Below are 27237 nucleotides of genomic sequence, written 5' to 3'. Positions count from 1 at the left end.
ATTTTTCTTAATATCTGACATAAAAGGACAATTTAAGGCCCAATGTTTACTACTGTTCTTCTATATTGGGTAATGGGTCCACTATAAGGTACCCGATGAATTTGTGTGGTAATGTTGGTCCAGCCTGAGGGAGTGGGGTCCTGCATGACAAGGGCTTATGAGGTGGGTTTGGGATGAAAGGCTTGTGGCTGCTCTGTACATGGCCATTAGTCTGAGGAGCCGGCAGCTTTCTTGGCAGACACATGGGTGTAGTCAATGACACAACAAGCACACAGCCATTCTGGACTACGGAGCCGCGGGCAACTGCGCTGTGCCCAGTGTGACGTGAGGGGAGGCCGCCTCACTCAGGCGGATAGGTGGGGAGGCGGGCAGAGGAGATCCCACCTGCCGGTCCTACATGGGGGCAGCGTGTATCCTCATAGCAGCCGCTCCATAACCCACACTCGGAGACACAGGAGCTGGGCCAAACACATCCAGCATGGCCGGCATAGCAGCTCACAGTGACATCGGGCAGCAGGCGGCAGGGCTGGAGCCCTTATGGGGGGAGACTCTAGTGCGGGTGACGGACACTCTAACCTGGCAGAGGCCCCTGTACAGCCTGGCAGTCTTCATCTGCTGCAACTTCCTCTTCTGGTAGGTGATGACAGAGCAGGAGGGCATCAGCTGGCATAAGGGGTGCTGGATAGAGATAATAGATAGAAGGAAGCTGATGTGAGATAGATGAATGGATCTATATGGGAGGAATGCCGAGCGGCAGATGGCCATATACATCAGATGGCTAGGTGCTGACATGTAACAGGAAGGACATGGGGCTGCATTGTCATACAAGGCCATGTGAGGCTGGAGTGCTCAGTGCATTGTTTTCTGCCATGTAATTCCTGCAGCACGGTGAGCTCATCACCCTCAGCTCTATAAATAGCCCCTTGTATAGGGCAAATGTATTGGGAAAAGCCCTGGCAATCTGCACAACCCACAGCCGACTATCGGACTCTGCTACAGTGGCAGAAGCACAAAGCCCTTACAATGTGAAAAGTTACTGAATCTCTCATACTGCAGACTGTGTATGGCAGGTGGAAATATTGCATACTTTATACTGGTCAGATCTTTATATTAACAGCGCCACCTACAGGCAGAGATATTAGGAAAAAAACCCTGAACTGCAGTAGGATTGCACTTTACTTATGTTAGGTTCACAACTGCATCCAGATTTCCATTCTTCAGGTCCGTTTGGGGACCAAAAAATGGAAACCCAATCTGCTTAAAAAGCGGTTACCTATGGAAACCCACGGACCACATAGACTATAATGAGGTCTGCCTGCTTTCCACCCGCTTGTAGGACTTTTCTGTCCACATTTTTCAAATGGGTTTGGGGACGGGTAGTGGTTTGTAAAGCCTTTGAGTAAGAGTTGTATGTCACCTTGCTTGTATAGGCTTTCTCCTGCTACTTGGATCTCATACCACTGTCTAGAAACACAGATCAATTAGTTTTTATATGACAATAGTGTGTGTATGAGGGATAGAAAATTTAGATGATAAATTTGATAGGTGAATTATAGGTGTTGTATACACCCCTGCGGATTATGTCACTGGTATAGTGGCACGCAAAAGTTTGGACACCCCTGGTTAAAACGTCTGTTATTGTGAACAATTAAGCAAGTTAAAGATAAAAGGCATAACATTACAGAAGACAGGGGCCAAATGGTGGCTCAGTGGTTAGCTGGAGTCCTCAGTTCAAATCCCGCCAAGGGTAAAAAAACATCAGCAAGGAGTTTGTATGTTCTCCCTGTATTTGCGTGGATTTCCATCCCATATTCCAAAGACATACTGATAGGGAAAAACATTACAGAAAACACATTCCCAATGTATCTTTTGGTAAAAAAAATATTTTCAGATTTTACATTTTCAAAACAACAACAAATTAAAATGGCCCAATTTAAAGGTTTAGGCACCCTCCATTGTTAGCACCTAGCAGCACCCCCTTTGGCAAGTATCACAGCTATTAAACACTTTCACAAAGACACAAGATACAAATGAGCTTTATTAGCATTACCAAAGAAAAAACATTTGGTGTTGCCAAAGCAAAAAGAAAGTTGGGGGTGGTGGAGGGGGGTGGGTACGGGGTCTGTGGGTTGGGGGTTTGAGTGTCTTTAAGGTGTCGTCGTTCTTGTTTGGGGCGTGCGGGTGTCGGTTGGTATGGGGTAGACAGGTGATGGGGGGCATAGGAAATGGGTGGTTTGATAGTCCATGCGTCTCATCTTCCTCTTGTTTGGTGACAGCTGGAAACATATTGGGCAGCGATCTCCACAGTGGCCTCCTCCTCTCCCAGTAGGATGTAGAGTTTCCTCTTCTCGTCTGCAGATGTGAAGTCTGGGATGTGGGCAGAGAGTCTTTGGTAGTAGATGGCCCTCACGACTTTCTGTAGCTAGCCAAGAGTCTTTCAATTTTTGTTTGAGGGATTTTCATCCATTCTTGCTTAGAAAAGTCTTCCAGTTCTGTGAGATTCCTGGGTTGTCTTGCATGCACTGCTCTTCTAAAGTCTAGCCACAGATTTTCAATGATGTTTAGATCAGAGGACTGTGAGGGCCATGGTAAAACCATCAGCTTGCGCCTTTTTAGGGAGTCTATGGTGGGTTTTGTTTAGAATCGTTATCCATTTGCAGAAGCCATCCACTTCCTCCTCCTCTTTTCATTTTCAGCTTTTTTACAGATGATTTTATGTTCGCTTCAAGAATTTGCAGAAATTTCATTGAATCCATTCTCCCTTCTACCCGTTCAATGTTCCCTGTGCCATTGGCTGCAACACAACCCCAAAATATTGATCTACTCCCATGCATAATGGTTGGAGAGATGTTATTTTCCTGAAATTCTGAGCCCTTTTTATTCCAAACATACCTTTGATGATCGTAGCTAAAGAATTCTATTTTAAAAGGGGTTGTCCCATCTCAAGAATCCTATCTATACTGGTAACTTATGTGAATTGAGGCCTTTTTCTAAATATATTGCTTTAGAAATTCTGCTTTGTTTGCCTGGTATGTGAATTTATTCCACCCTTTGTTTACACTGTGTTGCTTTAACCACGGACCTGGGAGATAGGACAAGTGATGTCACTTACTCAGTGCTGGCGGGACGATCCGTTCAGCTACAGAGATAACAGGAGTCCGTTCTGTACAATAATCTGCAGATTATCTGACCTGCAGAAGTGTTGTTTGTCCCGGTCAGCAGGAGGGAGGGAGAGAAAAACAGGAAGTGAGAAGTAGACACTGCATACAGCCTGGCTGAGATGGGAGAACTCCTTTAACCTCATCGGTCCACCGGATTTGTTTTCAAAATACATCAGGCTTGTTTAGATGTTCTTTTGCAAACTTCTGATGATTAATTTTATGGTGAGGATGCAGGAGAGGTTTTCTTCTGGTGACTCTTCCATGAAGGCCATATTTATGCAGGTATTGCTGAACAGAAGAACAATGTGCCACAACTCCAGAGTCTGCTAAATCTTCCTGAAGGTCTTTTCCAGTCAAGAGGGGTTCTTGGTCTTCCAGCTTTTCTCTTGACCTCCACTGTTCCTGTAACTGCCATTTAATAATTTCCTGTTAGAAGTGAGGAAAGGGCTATTTGAAAACACTTTGCTATCTTCTTATAGCCTTTTCCTGCTTTGTTGGCCTCCACCATTGTCTTTTTCAGAGTGCTGGGCAGCTGCTTAGAAGAACCCATGGCTGCTGATTTTTGGCACAAGGTTAGAGGAGGCTGGGTATTTATAAAGCTGTAAAATTTGCATCATTTGGCCTCTCCTAGCAATGATAGTGATCAAGCCATAACCCTAACTGGCTAATGGAGGTCTGAGACCTTGGTCAAAGTTTTCTGAACATACAAATCTACAAGGGTTCCCAAAATTTGCAATGTTCTCCTTGAAAAAACTCTAAAATTGTTCTCAAACATAATAATACACTGACATTGCTTAAAATGATAGAGAAGTGTGTTTAATTTTCAATGTTATGTCTTTTAAAGATCATTTCATCATTTCTTGCTTAACTGTTCGCAGTAACAGTCATTTTGATCAGGGGTATCCAAACCTTTTGCATGTCACTGTATATATAAATATTAGAATATAAATGACTAAGAGCCCGTTCACATCCGCACTCGGGGTCTCCGATTATACAGGTTTCCATTTCCTGCCTGGGCAGGAAACGGAAACCTGCAGGCATTTTTCAAACCCATTCATTTAAATGAGTTTGGAAAGTGTCCGGCCGTGAGCGCCAGTGAGCGTTTTATGCTCTCCGCAGCTAAACCAGTTTTTTTTAACTGGACACAAAGTCGGACATGCAGGACTTTCTGTCCAGTTTGAAAAAAATGGTTTCGCCAGCAGAAGACGGAAACTTGAATACGGACTCCGAACGCTGGTGTGAACCCAGCGTAATCTGTTAAGTTTCTTAAATGCAATAATAATTCTGAGATCCTAAATAATGTTAGGTTCACATTAGTGTTTGGGAACTCTGTCCCCCTTTTCTCTTAAAATAGATTGAGAGAAAAGTCTTGCATGCAGGACCTTTCTAGCCGCCGATTTCGGTATAAAATTAGCAGAAACCGGTTGAGGATTTCTGTGGGTAACTGCTTTTTAATCAGATAAGGTTTCCATTTTTCGGGTCCCCAAGTGGACGCAAATTACGGAAACTTGAACCCTAGTGTGAGCGTAAGCTGTCGTAGAGGTGAAACTTCCTCTGTAATATTTGAAGCTGCTGTTACGTTATTGTTATCAAAAAGGACTTGGACCCTGATACAACGGTGCCATTCTTGGTAAAATGAAACAACCAAAATTTCATTAGGTCCCGGATAACTGTTTTTTATCATTTTAGAATTGCCAGAAAAAGAGTGGGGATACCGGACCTGATTGCCGTTACAGTCACAGGGGTCAGATTTGCTGCAGAAATTTTCCACACCAAATCATGTGTATTTTGATGCAGATTTGATACTGCATATTTTTTGTGGATTGTCACAAAAATTAATGACTTTGGATTAGCAGTTGTGGATTGTGATGTTGATCCAGGGATAAACCATAGGAATGGGGTTACACGTGGATGTGGATTGAAGTTAATGGGTAAAATCTCCAGAAAAGCCAGAAAGTGACATGTTAAATCAAGCTTACACCCTAGGTCATTTTTCACGGGGAACAAGTTCACAGCATCTGGATTACATTTATTGAAATCTCATCCACTTTGCTGCTACTATGATGTGCTGCACATAAGTCACATGGAAAATCCATAGCTGGATAGCATACATTTGAATTCACCTTTATGATTGTAACTGCTGCTATAAATAAAATGGGATTTCAGTCCTTAAAGGGGATATCCAGTTGCATTTTTTAAAAAAAAAATATCAGCCAATAACAGTGTGCATCAATAGAAAACACTTCCTAAAATATATCCTGTTCAAATTTAGCACCTTTTATCTAATTTATTTTCAGGTAATTGACCTTAGCTGTGATTTTTCATTTGTAAGCTGACCCCTATGAGCAGTATAGTCAGCAAACAAAACATCACAGCAGTATGTCACCTCAGATGTGGGAATGATTTATTACCTGTGATTTCATTGCAGGGAAGAGTGAAAAAGGGAGGGGTACACAGAGCAGGCAGATGAATAATGGGAAATGTAGTTTATCTACAGATTCACTGCATGTAAATAACAATGATATAAGGAGCAGCAAGTAAAAAAAAAGCCAAGCAAAGAGTGCACAAGGTAACAGTGAGTATTTAGTATTTTTAAATGCATTTAGGGACTCCTGCGTTGCAGTTTTTGATGCAGATTTTCCAAAAACCTCTTCAAAAACCGCTAATGGTTTTTTCAAGGTCCATGCACTGCGCTGGAGGGAAAAAAATGCCTCAATTAAAAAAAGCTGCTTCAAAAAACCATTTCCTAATTCCTGAAGTGGATTTTTTCCTCTCCAAAAAACTGTGTGAACTCAACCTTATATATATATATATATATATATATATATTTTTTTTTATGTAGATTGTGAGCCCCACATAGAGCTCACAATGTACATTTTTCCCTATCATTATGTCTTTTTTGGAATATGGGATGGAAATCCATGCAAACACGGGGAGAACATACAAACTCCTTGCAGATGGTTTTATGCCCTTGGTGGGATTTGAACACCAGGACTCCAGCTTCAAGGCTGCAGTGCTAACCAATGAGCCACCATGTGGCCCCTAACCTTATATTTTTTAACTGGTTCCTAACTTTTGGAGTTGGCTGCTATACCTAGCAATGATTCATCAAGGCCAATTTAACAATATGTTTCTTGTGATCATTGTGTCTAACCAAGGGGCCATTGCTGTTATGGATATGATCAATGGACGTATAAGCCTCTACAATGATGCATTGTGTAAGATAACTTTGTTGGACTAGCTATTTACTTTGTTGAGTCTATTAGCTTTGCAACCTGATAAACTGAGAGTGTTGATGGGATTTTCACAGTATCCTGTTCTAAAGTTAACACCCAGCTATTAAGGACAATAACTGAAGGATAGCAGAGAGGCCAGCACATTTCTCTTCTGAGCATTTGTCCTTATTTATAGGGCACTTCAAAGAAACACCTTGTAAGTAAATACTCAGTGGTAATAAAAGGTTTTATGCAAACAGTTTATGTAACCTTTAATAAGCCCTGTATATGTAAGATGTCTGCTTGCAGTCAGTGAAAGGAAACACTCAGACTTTTGTTTACTGGGGGACAGGTGAACTCAGTGGGTTGTATGAATAGATATGGTAAAGTGTATGGGCTGTGTGCACACAGATAGTGAACCCTATTGTGTGAATGAGCCGTAACTCGTAATTTCACTTAGCAGCATCACCTTATAAGACATTATAGAGAAGTAAATAAAACTCTTCAGATAAATAACTGTAGTGAACCAAATAAAACAATTGAGACAGAAAATGTACTATTAGCTTCTTATATTTACTTGCACTTTGGTTATTGCAATAGGATTCAGTCTGCCAAAGCAATTCTCAGTTCTGGCTTATAAATGGAGATACCAAACGGGGGACCCTTTTATGGCAAAGGCAGTTGTCTCAGTCAGTCATTCCCTTAAAGACGTCCAATAACTTTGTAATTTGGACATGACCAGGACATTTATAAGACCTTGTTCACACAATCCAGTATGGATATGTTGTTCTTCCCCTTTTTCTGTTTCTTCTCTTGGTTTTGAATAAACAAACTTGATCAATCCCTGCTGTAGGGTGGCTGCACGCAAGCCTATGTAGTATCAGCTGTATATCCTGGATTGTACTCTGCTTAGAGACCCTGACTCATATTTATCTATGGTGCTGTAAGCCACTCTATCACTACATTCACAGCCATAAGATTTAAGGCCGACAAAAATGTAGTTTTTCACAAAGTTTGATGGTATTTGCTAGTGTTTTTAGAGCTTTTATCCAGATGTTTCTATGATATTACTGAAGTACAATTTTAGGAATTTGAAGTTTTTACAGTTTTATTGACAAAACATCAAATTTATGCAAACACTCAATATTTCACTGTTGACCCTTAGGCCCGTTCACATGGGGAGCGGAAGGGCGGATTTTGGCACCGAGAGTGACGCGGGAGCCGCCCTCGGGCCAAAATGTGCCTGCCACGACTGTTGCAGCTTCCGACAGTCGTGGCTTCCCCCTCCAGAGTAGGCTCAAATAAATGAGTCGACTCCGGAGGTTGCTGCCACGAGGCAGCTCGCTTTTTTTTTCCCATGAGCGGCAACACGCCGCTCACTGAAAAAAGCTCGCTGGCGGTCTCCATAGACCACCATTGTGAGGGGGTGGATTATGACGTGGATTCCGCGCCATAATCTGTTCCCTCTGTTCCCTTGTTTGTCTAGCCACTTTGTGAGGATTGACCACAGGTTGAGATCTGAGGAGTTTCCTGGCCATGGACCCAAAATTTAAATATCTTGTTCACTGACCACAGTACTCCAGGATCATTGGACTAAGTTGCTCTTGGAGGATGTTTAGATAGCATTTTTTATTAATGTTAAAGGGGTTTTCGGGCAAAAAAAGTTTTTTGTTTTTTTTTTGTTTTTTTTAAGGCCATATCATATCATCATAGTGCCATGATATTTAGTTGTGCTCTGGACACTAAAACAAAGTATAATTGTATATTAGTGTTTTTCTATATGTAAATTTATGCATTCGCCATATGGAGTGTTTTATCAGAAAGGCTCAACTACTACTACTCATGATGTGATGATGGATGCATGTGATATGATATATACAGAAGAGGTGTGATTTTTTATTCTCTTGTTTTTTTTAGGTTTATTGCCTTTACTCCATGGAGGATATATCATTTATTGTCACTCATTTCAATTGGACTTGTCATGATTCAGATAACCAAACATTTTTTACTGTCCAGAAGTCGAGGTAAGCAGCTCTAATAATGTAAAACCCTTCTAGTGGTTATCTGTGAATGTTTAAAGGGGTTATACCACAAAGACACCTTATTCCTCATCCACATTATAGGGAATGTGCACAGAGTAGGGAACAGGGGGGGAGGAAAATTAGTGTCCATTTGCAAAGAAATGTATATAAATGAGAACCTCATGCACGAATAACTGGTTCCTTCGGCCAAGAAACAACTGAAGTATGTGAATCTAGTTGTAAAAATCCAGCATCCGACGTCTTAGTATAAAACTTAACTTTTAATAAACTTGAGGCATAAAACAAAGCTGAAGAATATAAGCAACATCACAAAATGCTAACTGACGTGTTTCGGAATGTCCATGCTTCCTTAAACGTAGCCTTTATGCCTCAAGTTTATTAAAAGTTAAGTTTTATACTAAGACGTTGGATGCTGGATTTTTACAACTTGATTCGCATACTTATAGGGAATGTGTCTAATCGGTGAGGGTCCAACTGCTGGGACAGACACTGATCACAAGAACAGGGTCAGTTTTACCTCTGAACAGAACAGCAGTCTCACAGTCACTGTATACCATGGACAAGAGGTGAAAGTCACAATTACTCCCCTCCCCTACATAGTGACCTTTATGCACTGAAGCTCCATTTAATGCTTTGGGACTGCCAATAGTAGTCTGCTGTAAGATTCTGTAGTAGAGGCTGCTGAGTGGAGATGATTGGTGTAGTAGAGATGAATGGTGCAACAGGGTGCACAAGTCCCTGTACAGAGAATGTGAGTTTTGACTATCACCTATTGTCAGTGGAAGAATATGCAAATCTGTCTTGCAAGATGTAAACAGGGAGACAGTGCCTCTGTTATGCCGCCCTCTATGGGAAGCACCCTGAACATCATGCCCGACTTTCCCAGAAGTCTTTACTGCATAATGCGAGGTTATAACCAAATCAGTTTCTCAGCTACGGACGGCACCGTTTCTGTCTGGTTGGACTTCATCAGCGCAGCTTAGAGAGAGTTGATTTGGTAGAAGTGAGAGACCAGATTATGGGGATAACGTCCATCCTTAGGGAGAGACCACCTTTTCAGGTGTGTGGAGACTTATACAGCCATAGTTGCTCCACTGCAAGGGAACATGGGAAGGCACTGTCTCCCTGTTTACATCTTGGGAGACAGATTTGCATATTCTTCCCATGTTCCCTTGCAGTGGCATAATTGTCAGTGGTGAGATTGTCATGCGTCTTCAGCCTTATAATAAATGCATTGCCTTTCTTTTGAAATGCTACCTGAGGTGAGAATGAGATAACTGTTGAGAATTGATTCTCTACAGAAAGGGTGGTAGCGGCCAATGACTGATGTAAAAACTGCACTATTCATGATATTTTTTTTTGTTATGGCTAAAATGGAACAGGAAGGGTATATCTCTTGTACGGCTGTCTCATTATCATAAAGCCAAAAATCTCCAGTTAGTACATTACTACTTTGGTTAAACACCTGTGATCATCAGATGTGAACACTGTCAAATGTAAACTAGTTAAGCTATGAAAACAGCAACTCCACCAGCATGTTGCAAAAAATGGAGCTGGTTTACTCAAGCGGTATAAAGCTAGATTCACAGTGGATGGTCCTAACAGCCCTTTCAGCGGGAGAATTTTTCAATTTTCATTTTTGATTCCCCGCCTCCCAAATCCAATAACTTTTTTCTGTTCACAGAGCCATTTGAGGGCTTAATTTTTGTGAGACAAATTGTTCCTCATCATTCTACCATTTACTATTCTGTACAATGCTGGAAAATGGAGTGGCTTTCTTACAGGCTTTGTTTTTACAGCATACACTCTGCAGCCAAAATGACATGTCACCTAGGGTGGGTTTTTTTCCCCCCTATATCAGTATGTCTTTTTTTGCAGTGTGGGAAGAAACCCATGCAAACACAGGGAGAACATATAAACACTAGAGATGAGCGAGTAGTATTCGATTGAGTAGGTATTCGATCGAATAGTTGAATATTGAGGTCTACTCAAATCGAATTTCGAATTTCTAAGACTGGGGAGGAACGCTCCCTCCCTCTCCTGATAATACTCGTCTATGGACGAGCTGTGTGAGCAGAGAGAGGGGGCGTTCCTCCCCGCTCCACAGTACAGCACGATAGGCGCTGCTGGGCAGAAGGACATCCCTGGCTAAGTGTCAGAAACGCCCTTCTGACTGTAAAGCCCTACGGTACCGGGACCGATAGCGCTTTACACCGGGCACAGATCGGGAAAGCCGATAGTGCGCTGAATTCAGCTCACTGTCAGCTTTCCAGCAGTATATAGAACTGCATGTGTCCGATCTGATCAAAGGTCCTCTTTAAGTGCTAACCACTGAGCCACCGTGCTGCCTAGTTGGGGTGTCTTTTCTTCCGGGCCAGGTGTACTTTTTAGTTATGCCATTTTGGGGAATGTCTATTGCTTTGTTCACTTTTTATTCAAATTTTTAACCAAGGCGAAACAGTGAAAAAGTGGCATTTTGACGCTATTGATTTTTAAGGGACTGTGCACACGGAGTTAACGCAAGGATAGTTTAGCATAATACACGTGTATAGCATACTCCCATTAACTTCAATGAAATTTTTTACACGTGTAAAAAAACGCGTCGAAATACGCGGCAAAAAACCGTAACGCGTATTTTGACACGTGTTTTACACGTGTAAAAAATTGTCGGCTTTCTTGCAGTGTATTACACAGCATGTGCCCCAGGAGGCGAAAGGTCCTGCAAAAACCTCCTCAGAATTTCCTAGATGTAAAGCGATTTGTCAAAATGTTCATCCTGCTTCTCTTAGTCCAATGATGTGCCCGCTCTTAGAGTCTATAAACTGAGTCAAATGTCTTTTAGTGCATTGTAGAGGCAGTCTAGCAGTCACCGATCTCCCGTCAGGATGCAAACTACCTGAAAGTAGCTTTTGAGACCCTTTTTTAATGATCTTAATAACAGAAAAGACCATCTGACACAGTTGCTCAGGAGGTTTTCTGCATAGTACAAGATGGTATCCAAGATGAGGCCTTTAAGCTCTCTCTAATTTCTGTGGGTGTTAGATTTGACATAACAATTTTTCTAAATTTTTTAAAGAATTTGTTGGTCTTAAATTCCTCTGTTTCTACTTTGTCAGTATACAGATACACCTTCATTTGTGAGGTGACTTCTGTCCTGGATGGGGTTATGTATTGTTACCAGGAGGAGGCAGTGTTTGGCCATCAACAAAATAACATGAACTATCTGTGGCATTGAGTCTCCCTGGGGGAAGCACTTGTACATCCTACTGTGAAAAGCCGCAGTGTCCAATGAAATCCCACTTGGAATCAATTACATATCTGCATGCTGAGTTTTGCGGCAATCTGACATTGGGTGTATTATATTTTGTCAATGAGTATGTATGTGTCTGTCTCTATCTATGTACCGGTAAGTTATTTCTGAACATTGAATTTGCATCACCAAAAGAAGTTGAAATTATGGAAATCACAGGATTGAAAGACATGTTAACGATACAATAATGATAAAAAAAAAATGACAACAAAATGTTTAACACGTCTGGTCCAATATTATGCAAATGCCTTTTGATGGTTTGTGTTAGGGCTCGTTCACATCTGCGTTCACTGTCCTTATTGCAGGTTTCCGTTTCCTGCATAAAACAGATGCAGGAGACGGAAGCCTGCAGGAGACTTTCTCACCCATTCAAATGGCCGGCCGTGAGCGGCAGTGAGCGTTTTGCGCTCTCCGCCGCGAAACCGGGTTTTTTAATCCGGACACAGAGTCAGACATGCAGTACTCTGTGTCCGGATAAAAAAATCCGGTTTCGCGGCGGAGAGCCTAAAACGCTCACCGCCGCTCACGGCCAGACCCGGTCTATGGTTTCCGTCTTCTGCCATGCAGAAGACGGAAACCATAGAACGGAGACATGAACGCAGGTGTGAACCCAGCGTTAACAGTGTTTGCCGCCCTAGACTTGTGATGTGACGTCCGATTTCACTGGCAGTACAGAATGGATCACTATTTGCTGTTCCTCGAGTCATATGATACATCCCTGCAGAGGTTCACCACAATGTACTTCTTGCTGATATTCCATTATTTCAGTGCTCTCCCAACCACCGGAACACATGAGATTGAACAGTACTGACATCTCGGCCTAGTCATGTAGTGATCAGATAAACAGGGATAGTGATAAACCAAGGTTTCTCAGTCTGCAACAAGTGGTGATAACTAGCATGTCAGTGAACAGGAGACACTGCACATCATTCCACAACACTTCTAATTTTTGAGGTTTCCTGTGGCGAAAAACGTCACTTTCAGGCTGAGGCCGGGACCCCACGAGCCGGAAATGCCACGGTAAAAATCGCAGCATTTTACAGTACTTGCAAAGTGGATGGGATTCATGCAAATCCCATACCCACTTTGCAGAAAAAATTGCAGCACGGACACGCTGCAATTTCCAAAACCGTTGCAGTTTTGAAAATCACAGCATGTCAATTATATCTACAGAAACACCCTGTGGCTTTACCATAGAGATAATTGTAACAGAAAGTCCGCAGAGGAAAACTCTTTGAACTTTCTGTTCATAGTGCTGCGGGAAGAATCGCAATGCGTTCACGCCGCATTTGTTCCCGCAGCGCTTTAGAGTGGCGGTTCCAGCCCGTGGGGCCTTAGCCTGAGGCTGCACATTGCGGAAAAGCAGCATTTTTTTGTTGCAGATTTTGCTGCGTTTTTTTTTTTTTTTTTTTTATAGCCAAAGTGTATTTAAAGGGGCTCTGTCATTGGGAAAAGTCATTTTTAGATAAGCACATCCTTGCATAGGCTTTAGAAAGGCTATTTCACACCTACCTTTTGTATGTTAATCGCCTCAGTAGATTTGGAATAAGTCAGTTTTTATTCATAGATTAATGAGCTTCCACCGTCCTCCGGAAGTGTCTGTGATTACAGTCTGCTCTATGTGTATGTACAGTAGAGATGAGTTATCAGCACAGCAGTCTCTGCTGTACATACACATAGAGCAGACAGTGCAGAGAGACAATTCTGGTGGACGGTGGAAGCTCATTAGCATGTGAATAAAAACAGACTTATTCCATATCTACAGAGGCTTACACAACTGTAGTGGTTTTTGCGGTCTGCAATTTGCAGATCTGCAACACAAATTTCACTGAAAAAACTCATTCCGCAGATGTCCATGTCCAACCGCAAAGTACATCTGCAAGGCTCCGTGTGCACCCGTTTTTTTGCGGATCCGCAAAAAACAACACACACTCCCAATCACAATATTGACATCCACAGTTGCGGATATAGGCTGGTCTTACACGACCGTAGTAGTTTTTGCGGTCTGCAATTTGCGGATCCGCAACACAAATTTCACTTTAAAAATTAATTCCACAGACATCCGCAAAGTGTATCCGCAACATTCCATGTGTAGCAGTATTATGCGGATCCGCAAAAAACAAAACACACAACAAAACACGCATGTTGATATCCGCAATTGCGGATATACACTGATGTATGTTCAGTGTATATCCGCAAAAATGCACGCGCCCATAGACTTCTATTGGACCTTCCGTGCCGTGCCGTAAAAGCAAGCCCATTACGGACATGCGGTATACTGTCCGGACCACGGTTGCGGCACACCACACCACTGACAAAATCTACGATCATGTAAGAGGCCTCATAGAAAATTATGGGACCGTAAATGGTCCGCAATTTTGAACCCGCAATTGCAGACCATTTGCGGTGCAAAACTACGGTCGTGTAAGACCAGCCATACACTGAAGTATGTTCAGTGTATAGCCTCTTCATGGTTTTTTTGCATGGACACAAAGTCAGACATGCAGGACATTTTGTCCGTGTGAAAATACTGGTTTAACCGTGGAGAGGCTGTATACGGACAATGGCAGTTTGCTTTAAAAATCCATTGAAGTGAATACGTTTTAAAACGGACTGCCGGCAAGCCTTCCCTTATGCAGTTTCTCCAGGAAATAGGATGGAAACCTGGCGGGCGGACAGGGGCTCAAGTGTGAACACCCCCTAGCGGTATGTTCACGTGGTGGAAACCTTTTCCGCCATGTGAATTCTCCGCATGGCTAGTCGCGACGTGATGCCCATGCAGTGCATCCAAATGAATGGGCCTAATTGGGAATGAATCTCACGCCACAGACACCACGGCTGACTCAGTCGCGGAATCCGCCGGAAGATAGAGCATGTCTCTTATTTTTCCCACTAGCTGAAAAAAATCGCTAGCGGGAAAAAAGTGAGCAGCTCCCATTGAAGTGAATGGGAGCCTTTTTTGCAGGCAGATTTTGAGGCGGATTCTGCGTCAAAATCCATCTGCAGAAAACTCAGTGTGAACAGATCCTTGTACGTACGTGGGGATACCTATCATGTTTGTTTATTTACTTTTGTTCACATTATGTATTTATTAAATATAAAGTTGTTTTTTTAACTTTTGTTTATTTTTAGTGTGTATTTTAAACTTTGTGTGTGTGTGTTTTTGTTTTCACTTTTTATATGTCTCACAAGGGGATTTGAAGCTGGGTCTCAGATTCCCAGTTCAATGTCCTGTAATAGATAGTATTGCAGAACATCGCACATTAGTTCCATGTTAGTTAGTGGGAACTGTACAAAGGCGATCAGGAGGCTGTTGCCCAGCCTTCTGGCTGCCATGGCAACCCCTCGGAACCTCCAAATCTTATGGCGGGTGGTCTGAGGGGTCATGGGGGAAATCTCGTGTAACACAGCCGAGTGCTGGAAGCAAATGCCACACACACAGCTTCTGTGCCCGCAGCATCACACTGCACAGCACTGAGCATTAACTATGTGCTCAGCATGACGTAATAGTACGCCTCAGAGTGGGATGGGGTTAATATAAGAAAAAACGCAGAGGAGAACACTTTTGCTACATTTTGTAGCTGTGTTCCGCAATGTGGGGCCTTAGCCTAATGCTTGTCCTTCTTGGTGTTGCAATTTCAATGTAGAGGGCTGTGCGTATATGTGTGTGTGTGTGTGTGTGTGTGTGTGTGTACGTGTAGGTTCTAACAAATCCATATTGTCATTACACTGGTAAACCTCCTGTACTAGTGATGTGCATGTACCTGACTATCAGCACCTCTCCAGAGTATGGTGCAGTACTACATGTTCTGTGCATCTATTTACCTGTGCCATGGACACCATGTGAGAGCAGCTCCATGTCATTTCTCAGGTGTTTACATAGTATACTTTTCAGGACCCTGAAAAAGTTGGGGTCACATCATAGAAAATGATCCACAGCATCAAGAAGCTATTCCTGATTTTTATGTAAAATGATTTCCTATGCCTATATTAATTATAGAATTTTTCTTTATTCATTTTTTTTTTCTTGTTTTTGATGACATTCTGGGGTATTTGGAACCAATTATTAATTTTCTATAGAGTTATGGTCTCAAGTTACCGGAATCAATTAATATTGTAACTTTAGGAACCGCTGTAGTGTCAGACCATGTCAAATTCTGATTTAAGTTACTTAACAAGAAAAAGAAATGAGTGACAGTGTTTCATATTAGAGACTAGTAGCCCCTGAAATGCCATGTGAATACTATACAGATGTTTTATTCTTAATATGTCATCATTTCTGACTCGTGCTTTACATTTTTCAGGTGCACAAGTGTGGAGAGGTATTGTCAAAAGGTATGATGTACTTACATTGTGACACTATTGTAAAGTATCATAAACATCATGAAGTATCCTTTATAATGGCTTAGGTCATATGTGAGAATAGCATGTCCCTGGTAATATGAAACATATCCGCTGCAGAATACATCGTAGCATAATACAATAATGTACAGGAACACAGATGATGTATCATTCTAATGAAAGAACTCTTCCATCGGTCAGTTAGTGAAACTTTGTTATGAAGCTCTGTTGGATCAGCACAACAAACGGCCATCAGTAGTGTGAACCTAGCCTTATTGGAATGATCCATCAAAATTCTTACTTTACCACAGTATTTTTTAGCAATAATGTATTTTAAATGCTGTATTTTTTTCTATCTAACTTTTATTTTGTCTTACGTAACACTGTATAATTAACCTCAAGCAGAACTTTTTTGACGTCATTGTTGATGCACTAGTCACATGGCACAGTAGATAATTGTAATAAGGTGCTATAACAGGAAATGGCAAACTGTTTACTAGTCACGGCTATTACTATTACATAGTTACATATAGGTACATAGTAGGTGAGGTTGGATGAAGACATCAGTCCACCAAGTCCAACCTATAACCCTACAATCCCCTACATTGTTGATCCAGGGACTATTCTTTGTTTCCTTTCAGCAGCTCAGTTTTAGGCACAAGCAGATCACAATCATTTAAAGGGAATGTGTCACCAGAACACAGCATATCAGGCGTCTTTCTTGTGAATAACAGGGTCAGGAAGTGTATACCATATTTTATCTTACCTGTTCTGTTACACTTGCCTCTGCTCATGTTCTCACTGCATGATCAGTACATGTGACTCAGACTAAGTTGCTGTCTTCTACGAATAGGGTCACTTTTGTCAATGGGATTTGTTTAGTGCTGCATCTTAGTGCCACTTGGCATAAACCATGTCGGAAATGACACAATAAAAAAAAAGCAGCATTTCACAGTCCCTGCAAAGTGGGTGGCATTCTTGTGATTCCCATCTACACATTGGGGGAAAATATGCACAGAGGACAAACTGCTGGTGGTTTTCCTATAGGTATGTGTGAAAAGCGCTGCAGGGAAAACCGTGATGTGTTGCCACTGCGTTCTTTTCTGCAGCGTTTATTTGCTTGCCTCGACGGACCTTAGCCTTAAAGGAAGTCTATCATTGGTGTCAGTGGTTTTGACACCAATGATAGACTAATACCTTCAACTAATACCTTCTCTTTTTAAATTCTCCCCGCCGTTCCATTGTGATCATGGTTAATAACTTTATGCAAATGAGCCCACAGAGTACCCTGGGGCCTCTGATCACTAAGGAGGGGGAGTGCATGGGATAGTGGGTGTCAGGTCAGCTAGTGTACACTCTTCTGCGAGCTAGTACAGAGATTAACATAGTTTCTTCAATAAAAACTCTGTTTTTGGTGGAAAAACCAATAGCACTAGTTGGTAATGCTACTCTGAGATGTGTACCAGTATAAGGAAGGTGGTATGGGATGTCTGTCATTTGACGAATGCCTATACGATCATACCTTCTGAACTACACATGAACGAACAGTTTAAGAAAACGTAATACTATCAAAGGATTTAGAACACAGCATATATAAATGGAAGTGGTATGTTACATGCCCTAGAGGAATCATATTGACACGCTCCTGGGGATTCTGCATACGAAACAAATATTTTGAATAATTCAGTCCATAGTGAAGAGAGCTGTGGTATAGAAGTGAAATCAATCTAAAACCATCAAGGGATACATGAAGATGATAACTCTGCTGCAACATCTCTGAGAACAAGCTGAGTTCACTTCTGCAGCATAGGAGTGAAGGGATACTGGGTGTCCACTAAGAAGTTGCTGTATCTTGTTTCTGCATGGTGCATCTGGGCTTGGGTTGCTTGAGCTTCTGCAGCAGCTGCGAGTGACTGTCTTTGAGGATTGGAGGTAGCAGCTCCAATAATTTGCAACCAAGATGGGATCTCCAGTGAGGAAATACTTGATATGTCCCAAATGTATTTGAGGTCCTGGGGTGTGAATCAGTATGCCACAACCATTATGAGCGAAAGGGAGCCTGAATGGGAATAGCCACACATCAGATGTTCTAGTGGATATGCTTAGAATGGATGGGACCAAATCTTGGTAAAAGAGAGGTGCATCTCCATATTTAATGTCCTTTCTTTCCTTAGCCACTGCTAGAATACATATCCCTTGAACTTTTTCACATGTTGTCACCTTACAACCACTAACATTTTTATACACGTTATATTGAGATTTTTTATTGATAGACCAACACAAAGTAGCAGATTATTGTGAAGTGACAGGAAAATGATACATGGTGTACAAAATTTTAATGAAAAAAAATCTGTAAAATGTGATGTTCAAAAGTATATTTGTAAATGATTAAAAATAGAAACAACATAGAAAATAGAAACAAGCACTCCACTTCTATGCTTCTTCCTGAGATTGTGGTAGCACTTCATTCTCAAGAAAGATGTTAGGGGAGTTTCTGCTCACATTGTACCTGCTGCGGTCTGACATATATGCCCTATCCTTGAAAAGTGTCTGTACAAAACCCATATAAATGTGCAGCTCAGTGTATGCTACACCCCTCCCTATACAGCCCTGCTCATTCCTTGTTCATTTTTGTTTAGTGGTGTGAGCAGCACAAAAACGGCACTATTTTTGGCACTAAAGTGAAGTGTGCCTACAATTCCTCCTTTTTTGACACCAGTTGGAGTTTCATAAATGTCACAATACGTTTTACATGGAGCACACTTCAGAAAAAAGCAAACTATGAAGAAAATAAAGTACAGTTGTGACAATAGGTAGAAGTGCACTTACCTATGCCAGCCAGCTATAGACTCTCATACAATACTGGTTAATTGTTTCAATTATATATGAAGATACAAATTGTCATTCATTTGTTCAGTTTGCATTTCTTCCATCATTTTGGATGTGGTTGGAACTGGTTTTGGTAAAATTTTTCTCCATAACCTATATCATCCTGTTCAATGATTCATAATGATAAATTTCTAAACAATAAAGCGGAGGAAGTTATTAAGTTATGTTGTAGGAGTGTGTCCTGTACCTTGTATTGTAGCAGTTACCAAGTCATGACATTGAGTGACTGAGAGCACTGGAAATCACAGCTTACTGCCCTCTACTGATATCTATAAGAATTGTAGGTACTCTTTAACCCCTTAAGGACCAGGCCATTTTTTTGGTTTCGCATTTTCGTTTTTCCCTCCTCACATTTCAAGAGCCATAACTTTTTCATTTTTCAGTTCACAGAGTTACATGATGGCTTATTGTTTGCGGGACAAATTGTACTTTGTAATGGCACCATTCAATATGCTGTGCAATGTACTGGGAAGCTGGAAAAAAATTCAGAATGAGGTGCAATTGGAGAAAAAATGCATTTGCGCCATTTTCTTATGGGTTTAATTTTTACAGCGTTCACTGTTTGGTACAAATGACATGTTACCTGTGTTCTACGTGTCAGTACGAATGCGGTGATACCAAATTTATATAGTATTTGAAATGTTTTGATACTTTTAAAAAAATGATAAACTTTGCAAAATATAAAAAAAAAATTGTGTCATCATGTTCTAACACCTGTAACTTTTTCATATTTCCATGTATGGAGCTGGTTGTGGTGTATTTTTATGCGGGACAAGATGACGTTTCTATTGATACCATTTGGGGAAAGATCTGATGGTTTGATCACTTTTTATTCAATTTTTTATAGGAGGCAAAGTGTTGAAAAAAACGCTTTTTGGCTGTTTTTATTTTTTTTGCCGCTACGCCGTTCGCAGTACGGGATAAATGTTTTAATATTCTAATAGTTCGGGCATTTTGGAGCGCGGGGATACCTAATATGTTTATGTTTAATGTTCTTTAATTACTTTTATAGCTAATCTAGGGAAAGGGGGGTGATTTGAACTTTTATATTTTTTTTATTTTTTTAATACTTTTAAAAACTTTTTTTTTTCTTCTGTTACATTTATGATCAGACCCCTTAGGTACCTTGAAACCTAGGGAGTCTGATCGCTCATACTATTCACTGCAATACTACAGTATTGCAGTGAATAGCAAAATCGCAGCACTTCTATTAGACGATGCCTCTGGCATCGTCTAATAGATCTAGTGCAGAGACAAGCCTGGAAGCCTTCAATAGGCTTCCGGCTGTCATAGCAACCAATCACCGCCCACATGTGACGTTCAGGAGGGCGGCGATCGGCAAAACATGGCGGCGCCCATGCCGCCGGCGCCGTTTACACACTGCGGTCACGTTTGACCGCAGTGTGTAAAGGGTTAACAGCAGCGATCGGCTCGGGCACCGACCGCTGCTGTTAGTGGCAGGTCCTGGCTGTATTATACAGCCGGCATCTGCCGTGTATGGAGCGAGCTCAGCGTGTGAGCTCGCTCCATACATCCCCATGCGACCCATGACGTACAGTTACGTCAAGGGTCGCTAAGGGGTTAAAGAAGAACTATCAAATAAGATACAGTAACTTGGCAGATTATCTGACAGTTTCTTTTAATATCTTACTTCTGAGCTTCAGATTCCTCAGATGTCTGCCATCAGCTTGGGGTTGCAGCTGTGTATTACAGCCATTGCTGTGCTGCTGATCACATGGGTACAGTAACAGTCCGTACTTTATCAGTGTATACTTGTCATGAAGTGCTAACTGACGGCCACTCATTGCGAGCTAATGCATTATGAGCTGTGTTAAGGAAACTTCTGGAAGGTCTCATTTAAGAAAATATAACAATTCTATAGTATACACAAAAGCTATATTAGCATTTGATATATCATTTTTGAAAATGTAAAGTAAGGTGAGAATCCTCTACCTTTTGTAGGTCTCGAGGCACTTTCCAAATAATACAGAAAAGACTATTAAAGATGTAAGTCTGCAATACAGATCTCACTGTATATGGTTTGTGTAATGTGCTACTACTGTATCATGCAGTAGTTTCTGAAGCTAGTTTGGAGTATATGGCAATATTTGGAGCATATTGTGCAAGCTTCAGAGATCTACTGTAAATTGTACATCTACTTGTACTCTATATAATAAATTGTATATTGTCACACGTGACCTCTCCACTGTTTTAATGGAGACCGATTTCAGTCATGTTTATTTTGTTATTCCATCTTTTGCTTTTTCAAGTGGTTAATGTAAAAGCAATTCTACAAGAAAGCAAATACAGTACAACAATTAATAAATTTAATTGACTACATCCATTAAAAAGTGCTATGTGGCTGGATGTTTGAGGTTATGTGTTGTTAGTAATATTACTTAAATAGTGTAGACAGATAATCTGACAATCTGAAACAGCTGCCTACTAAAATGGACTAAACATGGACCCGTCTGCGTGGTGCTACTTATGCTGACAGGGCACTTGTCTAGCTGCCCTAACATCACAGGAACATCAATTACAAAGTTCACTACAGGACTGTACATTTTATTTGAATATTCCTGGCAAGATATACTCAAACCACTCCATATGCATCATCTGCCAATAAACAGTCTACCTTTGGGACGCTCATGTGTGGATTAAATTCCACTATTGATGTCCATTCACTAGAACTACTCTTCCTTGTAACCCAGTTCTTAGAACCACTTTGAAACTATTTTTATATGCTCCTCAACATTGAAATAGCAACACCAAGAAGGAAAAGTCTTTGACTTATGGAAATCGTAGGGCCAGTAGACATGTTAATGATATGTAAATGATAAAAAAAAAACAGAAACAAAATATTCAAATCTTCTCCATTTATTCACCATGTGCCGTATACCATATACTCACTCAAAGACCTATTCATGCTATCAATGAAGTTATTAATGTATGTCTAAGGAATGTTATGCCACACTGAATGCACTTGGGCCTACAAATCATCCAAATTGTCCGCAGATGTGCTAGATGGGAGACATGTCCGGAGGTGCTACAGGCCATGGTAGAATGTGTAGGAACAGCAACAAGTGGTCTGGCATTGTCCTGTAAAAATATTTATATTAAAAAAATATATTGATTAAATATTATTTGCTGAATCATCCTAAGGAAAGACTCAGTGGCTCAATCCGCCTCAAAATCCTGACCAAAAAGACGGCTTCCATTGAAATCAATGGGAGCCGGTCAGTTCTTTTTTCCGGGAGTCGTTTGTTCCGGCTCCCAGGAAAAAGAAAGGACATGCTCATTCTTCAGGCAGAGTTGCATTTCGCATCCGCCCGAAGACTCTCCCTCCTCCCGATTAGGCCCATTCATTTGGGCCTAATCCAGAGCAGAGTGCGCGACTGGATGCAAGTGCACTGCCCTAGCATCCAGTCACAGCTACCCGTATTTGGATTGGATCGGCCTCCGTCTCAGGTTCCAGACCAAAAAACCCTGTGTGAACACGGCCTTAGCTTTTGTGTGTTGAACCATCCTGAGAGCAGGTGAGGCATCTTCATATTCTGAAAGTCTATTCTGCCTAAAGAATTTTGACTGGGTTGTAGGTGATACCTCTAATGAATAATGAAGGTTAACATAAGAAACTTTATAATATATCTTATTGATGAGATCAGTTTTCTTCACCACTAATTAAGTTGCTACTGCTCCTTATCTTAATTTTGAATGCTTGTTTACGTTATGTCAGTCTCCATATTTAGCCTCTGTGAGAGAGTGAAGGGTTTGGTCTGGGGGTCGGGTACATTCCAGCCAGGCACCTGGAGGGTGTGTGGTGGAGATTCGCACCAGGCAGGTCAGCTGACTGGTTGGGCCCTAGTGGCTGTCTGGGTGTGAAGACTAGCGGTGTGGCACTATACTGACAGAGTTGAACTGTCCAGACCGGACCTCCAAAGCAGGTACTGTGCCATCCGTGGTTGTTGCCAAGGTGGGCGACTGGTAGCCAGTCTCCTGTATATGAAATTTAAAAAAACAAAAAAACTTTGCAAGTCTTCAGTTTGCAAAGTTTTTTTGTTTTTTTATATTTCATAACCACTGGCTAACACGGTACCAAAACAAACATTTTCCTAGTCTCCTGTATAGTCAGGGAAAAGTTTCCTTATGTTTAAGTTAGTTTTCTCATCCGAGAAGGAGTTTGTTTTTTGTTTTGTTTATCCTGTGGCTTTGCAAATGCAGTGTATGCGCTACATGTGAATAAAGCCTGAACTTGTGTGCAATCCAGTGTCTGTGACCCTGTTTCCTGCACTGCTACAATCATCTACCTGAGCGAATGAATGGAGAAGAGCATCCAGTCAACTACCTGAGCAGGAAACTCTCGCCAGCAGAAAAGAGCTACAGCATAGTGGAGAAGGAGTGTCTGGCCATAAAATGGGCATTAGAGGCCCTGAGGTACTATCTGCTTGGGAGGCAGTTCCGTTTAGTGACTGACCACTCGCCGCTCACTTGGATGAGCAGGACCAAAGACAAGAATGCCAGAGTGACTAGGTGGTTCTTGTCACTTCAGAACTTTAGGTTCACAGAGCCGGGAAACTGCAAGGCAATGCGGATGCCTTGTCCCGAACTTATTGTTTGGTGGCTGGAGTTCACCCCAAGGGGTCAGAACTGAGAGGGGGAGGGGGTATGTGAGAGAGTGAAGGGTGTGGTCTGGGGGTCGGGTACATTCCAGCCAGGCACCTGGAGGGTGTGTGGTGGAGATTCGCACCAGGCAGGTCAGCTGACTGGTCGGGCCCTAGTGGCAGTCTGGGTGTGAACTCCAGCGATGTGGCACCACACAGAGTTGAACTGTCCAGACCAGACCTCCAAAGCAGGTACTGTGCCACCCGTGGTTGTTGCCAAGGTGGGAGACTGGTAGCCAGTCTCCTGTATAGTCAGGGAAAAGTTTCCTTACGTTTAAGTTAGTTTTCTCATCCGAGAAGGAGTTTGTTTTTTGTTTTTGTTTATCCTGTGGCTTTGCAAAAGCAGTGTATGCGTTACATAAAGCCTGAACTTGTGTGCAATTCAGTGTCTGTGTTCCTGTTTCCTGCACTGCTACAAGCATCTACCTGAGCGATTCAATGAGCAGTGTATAAACCGCTAAGGGCGCCGCAATGATGTGGCTGTACTCTGACCCCGCGGTAACGTGATCTGGGATCAGCTTGTATTAGAGTTGCTATAGGACCCAGATCAGCTCTATAGTAATGGGCAGGAGACTATATACTTCCTGCAACTGGGTCTAAGAGTACCAGCCTCAGTTACAGGGAAAATCAGCCTCTTCCGAATAAAATTTTTTTTTTATCAGGACCTTATGGGGACACAGTATGAAAAAAACATAGTACTTTCTGTTATTAAATAGAAAAAAAAGAAAAGTGAAAAACAAACACGTTTTCCCACCTCTTTTGTTCATATTTTCCCAGATATAAAATAAAACACCTGCAAAAATATGAACAACATAAAAATAAAACCCCTGTGTCACTGAAAAAAAAAAAAAAAAAAGAAAGTTGAATAATCCAAATGATAAAAATGTTACAGCCCTCAAAACTGCACATACAAATAACTTGAAAATGTATCTGATTCTGAACAACAAATTGGTTCGGTATGGAAGTGGTTAAAGGGGTTTTCCAGGCAAAAATGTTTTAAAAAAGGTTTGTTAGTGCTATTAATGGGTTAATTAGTTAGCAGTGTTTTGAGTGATTTCTGTGTGTCTCTGGGAGCTCTTGGTATCTTCTGCATTTGTTTACAAGGTTCAGATTCCTGCTATGTAACTTCAACGCTAGCCACACTCTCACCTCCCTCCTTTCCATACACACTGTGAAGGATCACACCTTGCCAAAGCCCACCTAATCACCTTCTTACCTTTTACTGTCCGCTCTCAACCTGAGAAGGATCGGGTCTTATAGGATAAAACGACACAAGCTTTCTAAAGTTTTTATTAACCCAAGAGGGTCAACACTAGACAACCATCATACATAGAGACATATGCTAGCGGATACAAGCTTATACGGTTACAGAAAAGTATGGTACAGTACAGTAAGATAAAAAGAATAAAAGATTAGAAAAAGAAATATACCCGTTTGGGTCTCTGGAGTTTCCACTCATGAAATCCAGGGCACATGACTTTTTAGAGTCATTTAAGTAGTTCACAGATGGTAGGGGGTTGACTACCCCATTAACAGAATAGTCCAGGGTGCATGGTATTTCCATAGGCAATAGAGACAATAGTCCAAGGAATACAGTTTCCCCAGCATCACAGCACCTAATGACAAATGCCAGCAGACCAGGAAGAACAAGAAGACCAGGGGTCCTGTCATGGGTGATAATATATCTCCCCTCAGCCCCCTCCCACAATGAGGTCAGCAGGGTGGGCAGCTCGGCCCCCTCACCTTGTACCAGAATAACTATAAACGACCATAACTCTTTATCAGGTGAAACCACTGTTCGGCTAAGGGCATGATGGGGCTCCTAACGAAGTCCCCATCAGGTAGAGACCAAGGGCGATACCCCAATCCCCTATGGGTAATGAGTCCAGTGCTGGGGCCCTTCCTAGGCCTCTGATCTGGTAGCGCTTGGGCTTGAAACGTGCGCTTTTGCACTGCGCATCTGAGGAATCTATTGTGATCACTGTATCATATTTTCCTTGGATAATATCATCATAAATCCATAACGCTTTGAAGTTGTGCTGGCACCGACGTGTCTAATAAGGTTTGTTTCCAGCCCTGTGTTACAGGAAAGCCCACTGTGGGGGTAACGAAGTTAGCACAGGCATGCTAATGCTGTACCTAGGGTGAGACAAAGGGATGATCAAAGCTACTTCCAATGAGTAATTAGGCTTGGACATTTGACACTATCTCCACATCCTGCTACAGACTGATTAGCAGGGGGAAAATTGGCCTGGCAAATAGGAAATATATATGAGATGGACACTGAAAAAAAACATAACTCTGGGCCATTCATCACACACCCTCTCCCTGTCTTTCTAGCTATCTTGCTCACAACTACTAGCCCTTCCCTACCTACTCAACCCGGCCTCCATTATGTACTTATCCTTCTTCCTTCCAGTCTTCCTCCTGTGGAACAGTCCATCCTTCTTTTGTGACTTCTGGCGTGCGCTGTAAACCCAGCGGTGCTCTGTAGCCGACGATCCACCTCTACTACGCAGGTCTCTGATGTTGCTTGCACGCAGTATCGGTGGATTATCAGCTGCACAGAGCAGCGCTGGATCTATAGCACGCCCCAGCAGACAGAAAACAAGAAGGAGCCATCCTGCAGGAAGAAGCCTGGAAGGAAGATTATGAGGTAAATATGGTGGAGTGGATGGTGGGGGAGTAGTAGTGAAACTGGGAAGCAGATTGTCACTAGATAACCAGCAAATGCCCTTGGGGAGATCACATGAACACCCCAGGGATATGGGTAATTATTAGAGATGAGCGAACAGTAAAATGTTTGAGATTCGATATTCGCTTCGAATAGCCGCTCAATATTCGATCGAATATCGAATCCCATTATAGTCTATGGGAGAAAATGCTTCACTACAGGGGATCCTACCATTCGACTCAGGAGGGTCACCAAGTCCACTAAGACACCCCAGGAAATGATGCCAACACCCTGGAAAGCAACTGGGACAGCAGGGGAAGCATGTCTGGGGGCATCAAGTACCTTTATTATATCGGGATCCCTGTCAGCTTGCGATATGCCGGAGCTGACTTTTTCGCATAAGAATGCATTGACCAGCGTTGATTGGCCAGTCTACGGGATTCGGCCAATCAACGCTGGTTCTGCCTGAGGAGGCGGAGTCTAAAATTGATCCACAGCAGTTTCGATTTTAGACTCCGCCTCCTCCGGCAGAACCAGCGTTGATTGGCCGAATACCGTAGACTGGCCAATCAACGCTGGTCAATGCATTTCTATAGTGAGATATAGCAGAGCTGGCCATGCGGTTAGCCCGGCTACTCCGGGAAGATGAAAGAGCTCTGCACTACACCCAACCATCCCTCCAGCTACTCCTCCTGTACTAACACGACTAGTGTACTTTATGTTGGTGATTAAGTTTGGTTATTATGCTTTGGGTTTATTTCTAAAAAAAAAAAATAATTTCATAAAATTATCAAATTGGATAGTGTCAATTGTTTTAATAAGCCATATTACACAAAATTAACATTTTTCATATGTCCGCTTTATATTGTCGTCATTTTTTTCAATGTCCTTTAATTTTTGTAGGATGTTAGAAGACTTCTAAATTCTATATTTAGGAGCAAATT

The 27237-nt window shown here is 41.9% G+C and overlaps 1 protein-coding gene across 1 annotated transcript in view; it reads left to right on the top strand.

Moving 5' to 3' along the window:
- The first annotated feature begins 372 nt into the window (after window positions 1–372).
- Window positions 373–27237, top strand: part of RETREG1 (reticulophagy regulator 1) — an 83874-nt gene continuing 57009 nt past the window's right edge. The window contains exons 1-3 of the mRNA XM_075270982.1: window positions 373–633; window positions 8294–8400; window positions 16033–16063. Of these exons, the coding sequence (XP_075127083.1) occupies window positions 479–633; window positions 8294–8400; window positions 16033–16063 (293 nt within the window). The 5' untranslated portion in view covers window positions 373–478. The remainder of the gene's footprint in view (window positions 634–8293; window positions 8401–16032; window positions 16064–27237) is intronic.

The sequence above is a fragment of the Leptodactylus fuscus genome, chromosome 4 (assembly GCF_031893055.1).
Source record: "Leptodactylus fuscus isolate aLepFus1 chromosome 4, aLepFus1.hap2, whole genome shotgun sequence".
In the NCBI taxonomy this organism is placed as follows: Eukaryota; Metazoa; Chordata; class Amphibia; order Anura; family Leptodactylidae; genus Leptodactylus; species Leptodactylus fuscus.
The sequence above is the reverse complement of the archived record's forward strand: the minus strand, read 5'-3'. Positions and strand labels throughout refer to the sequence as shown.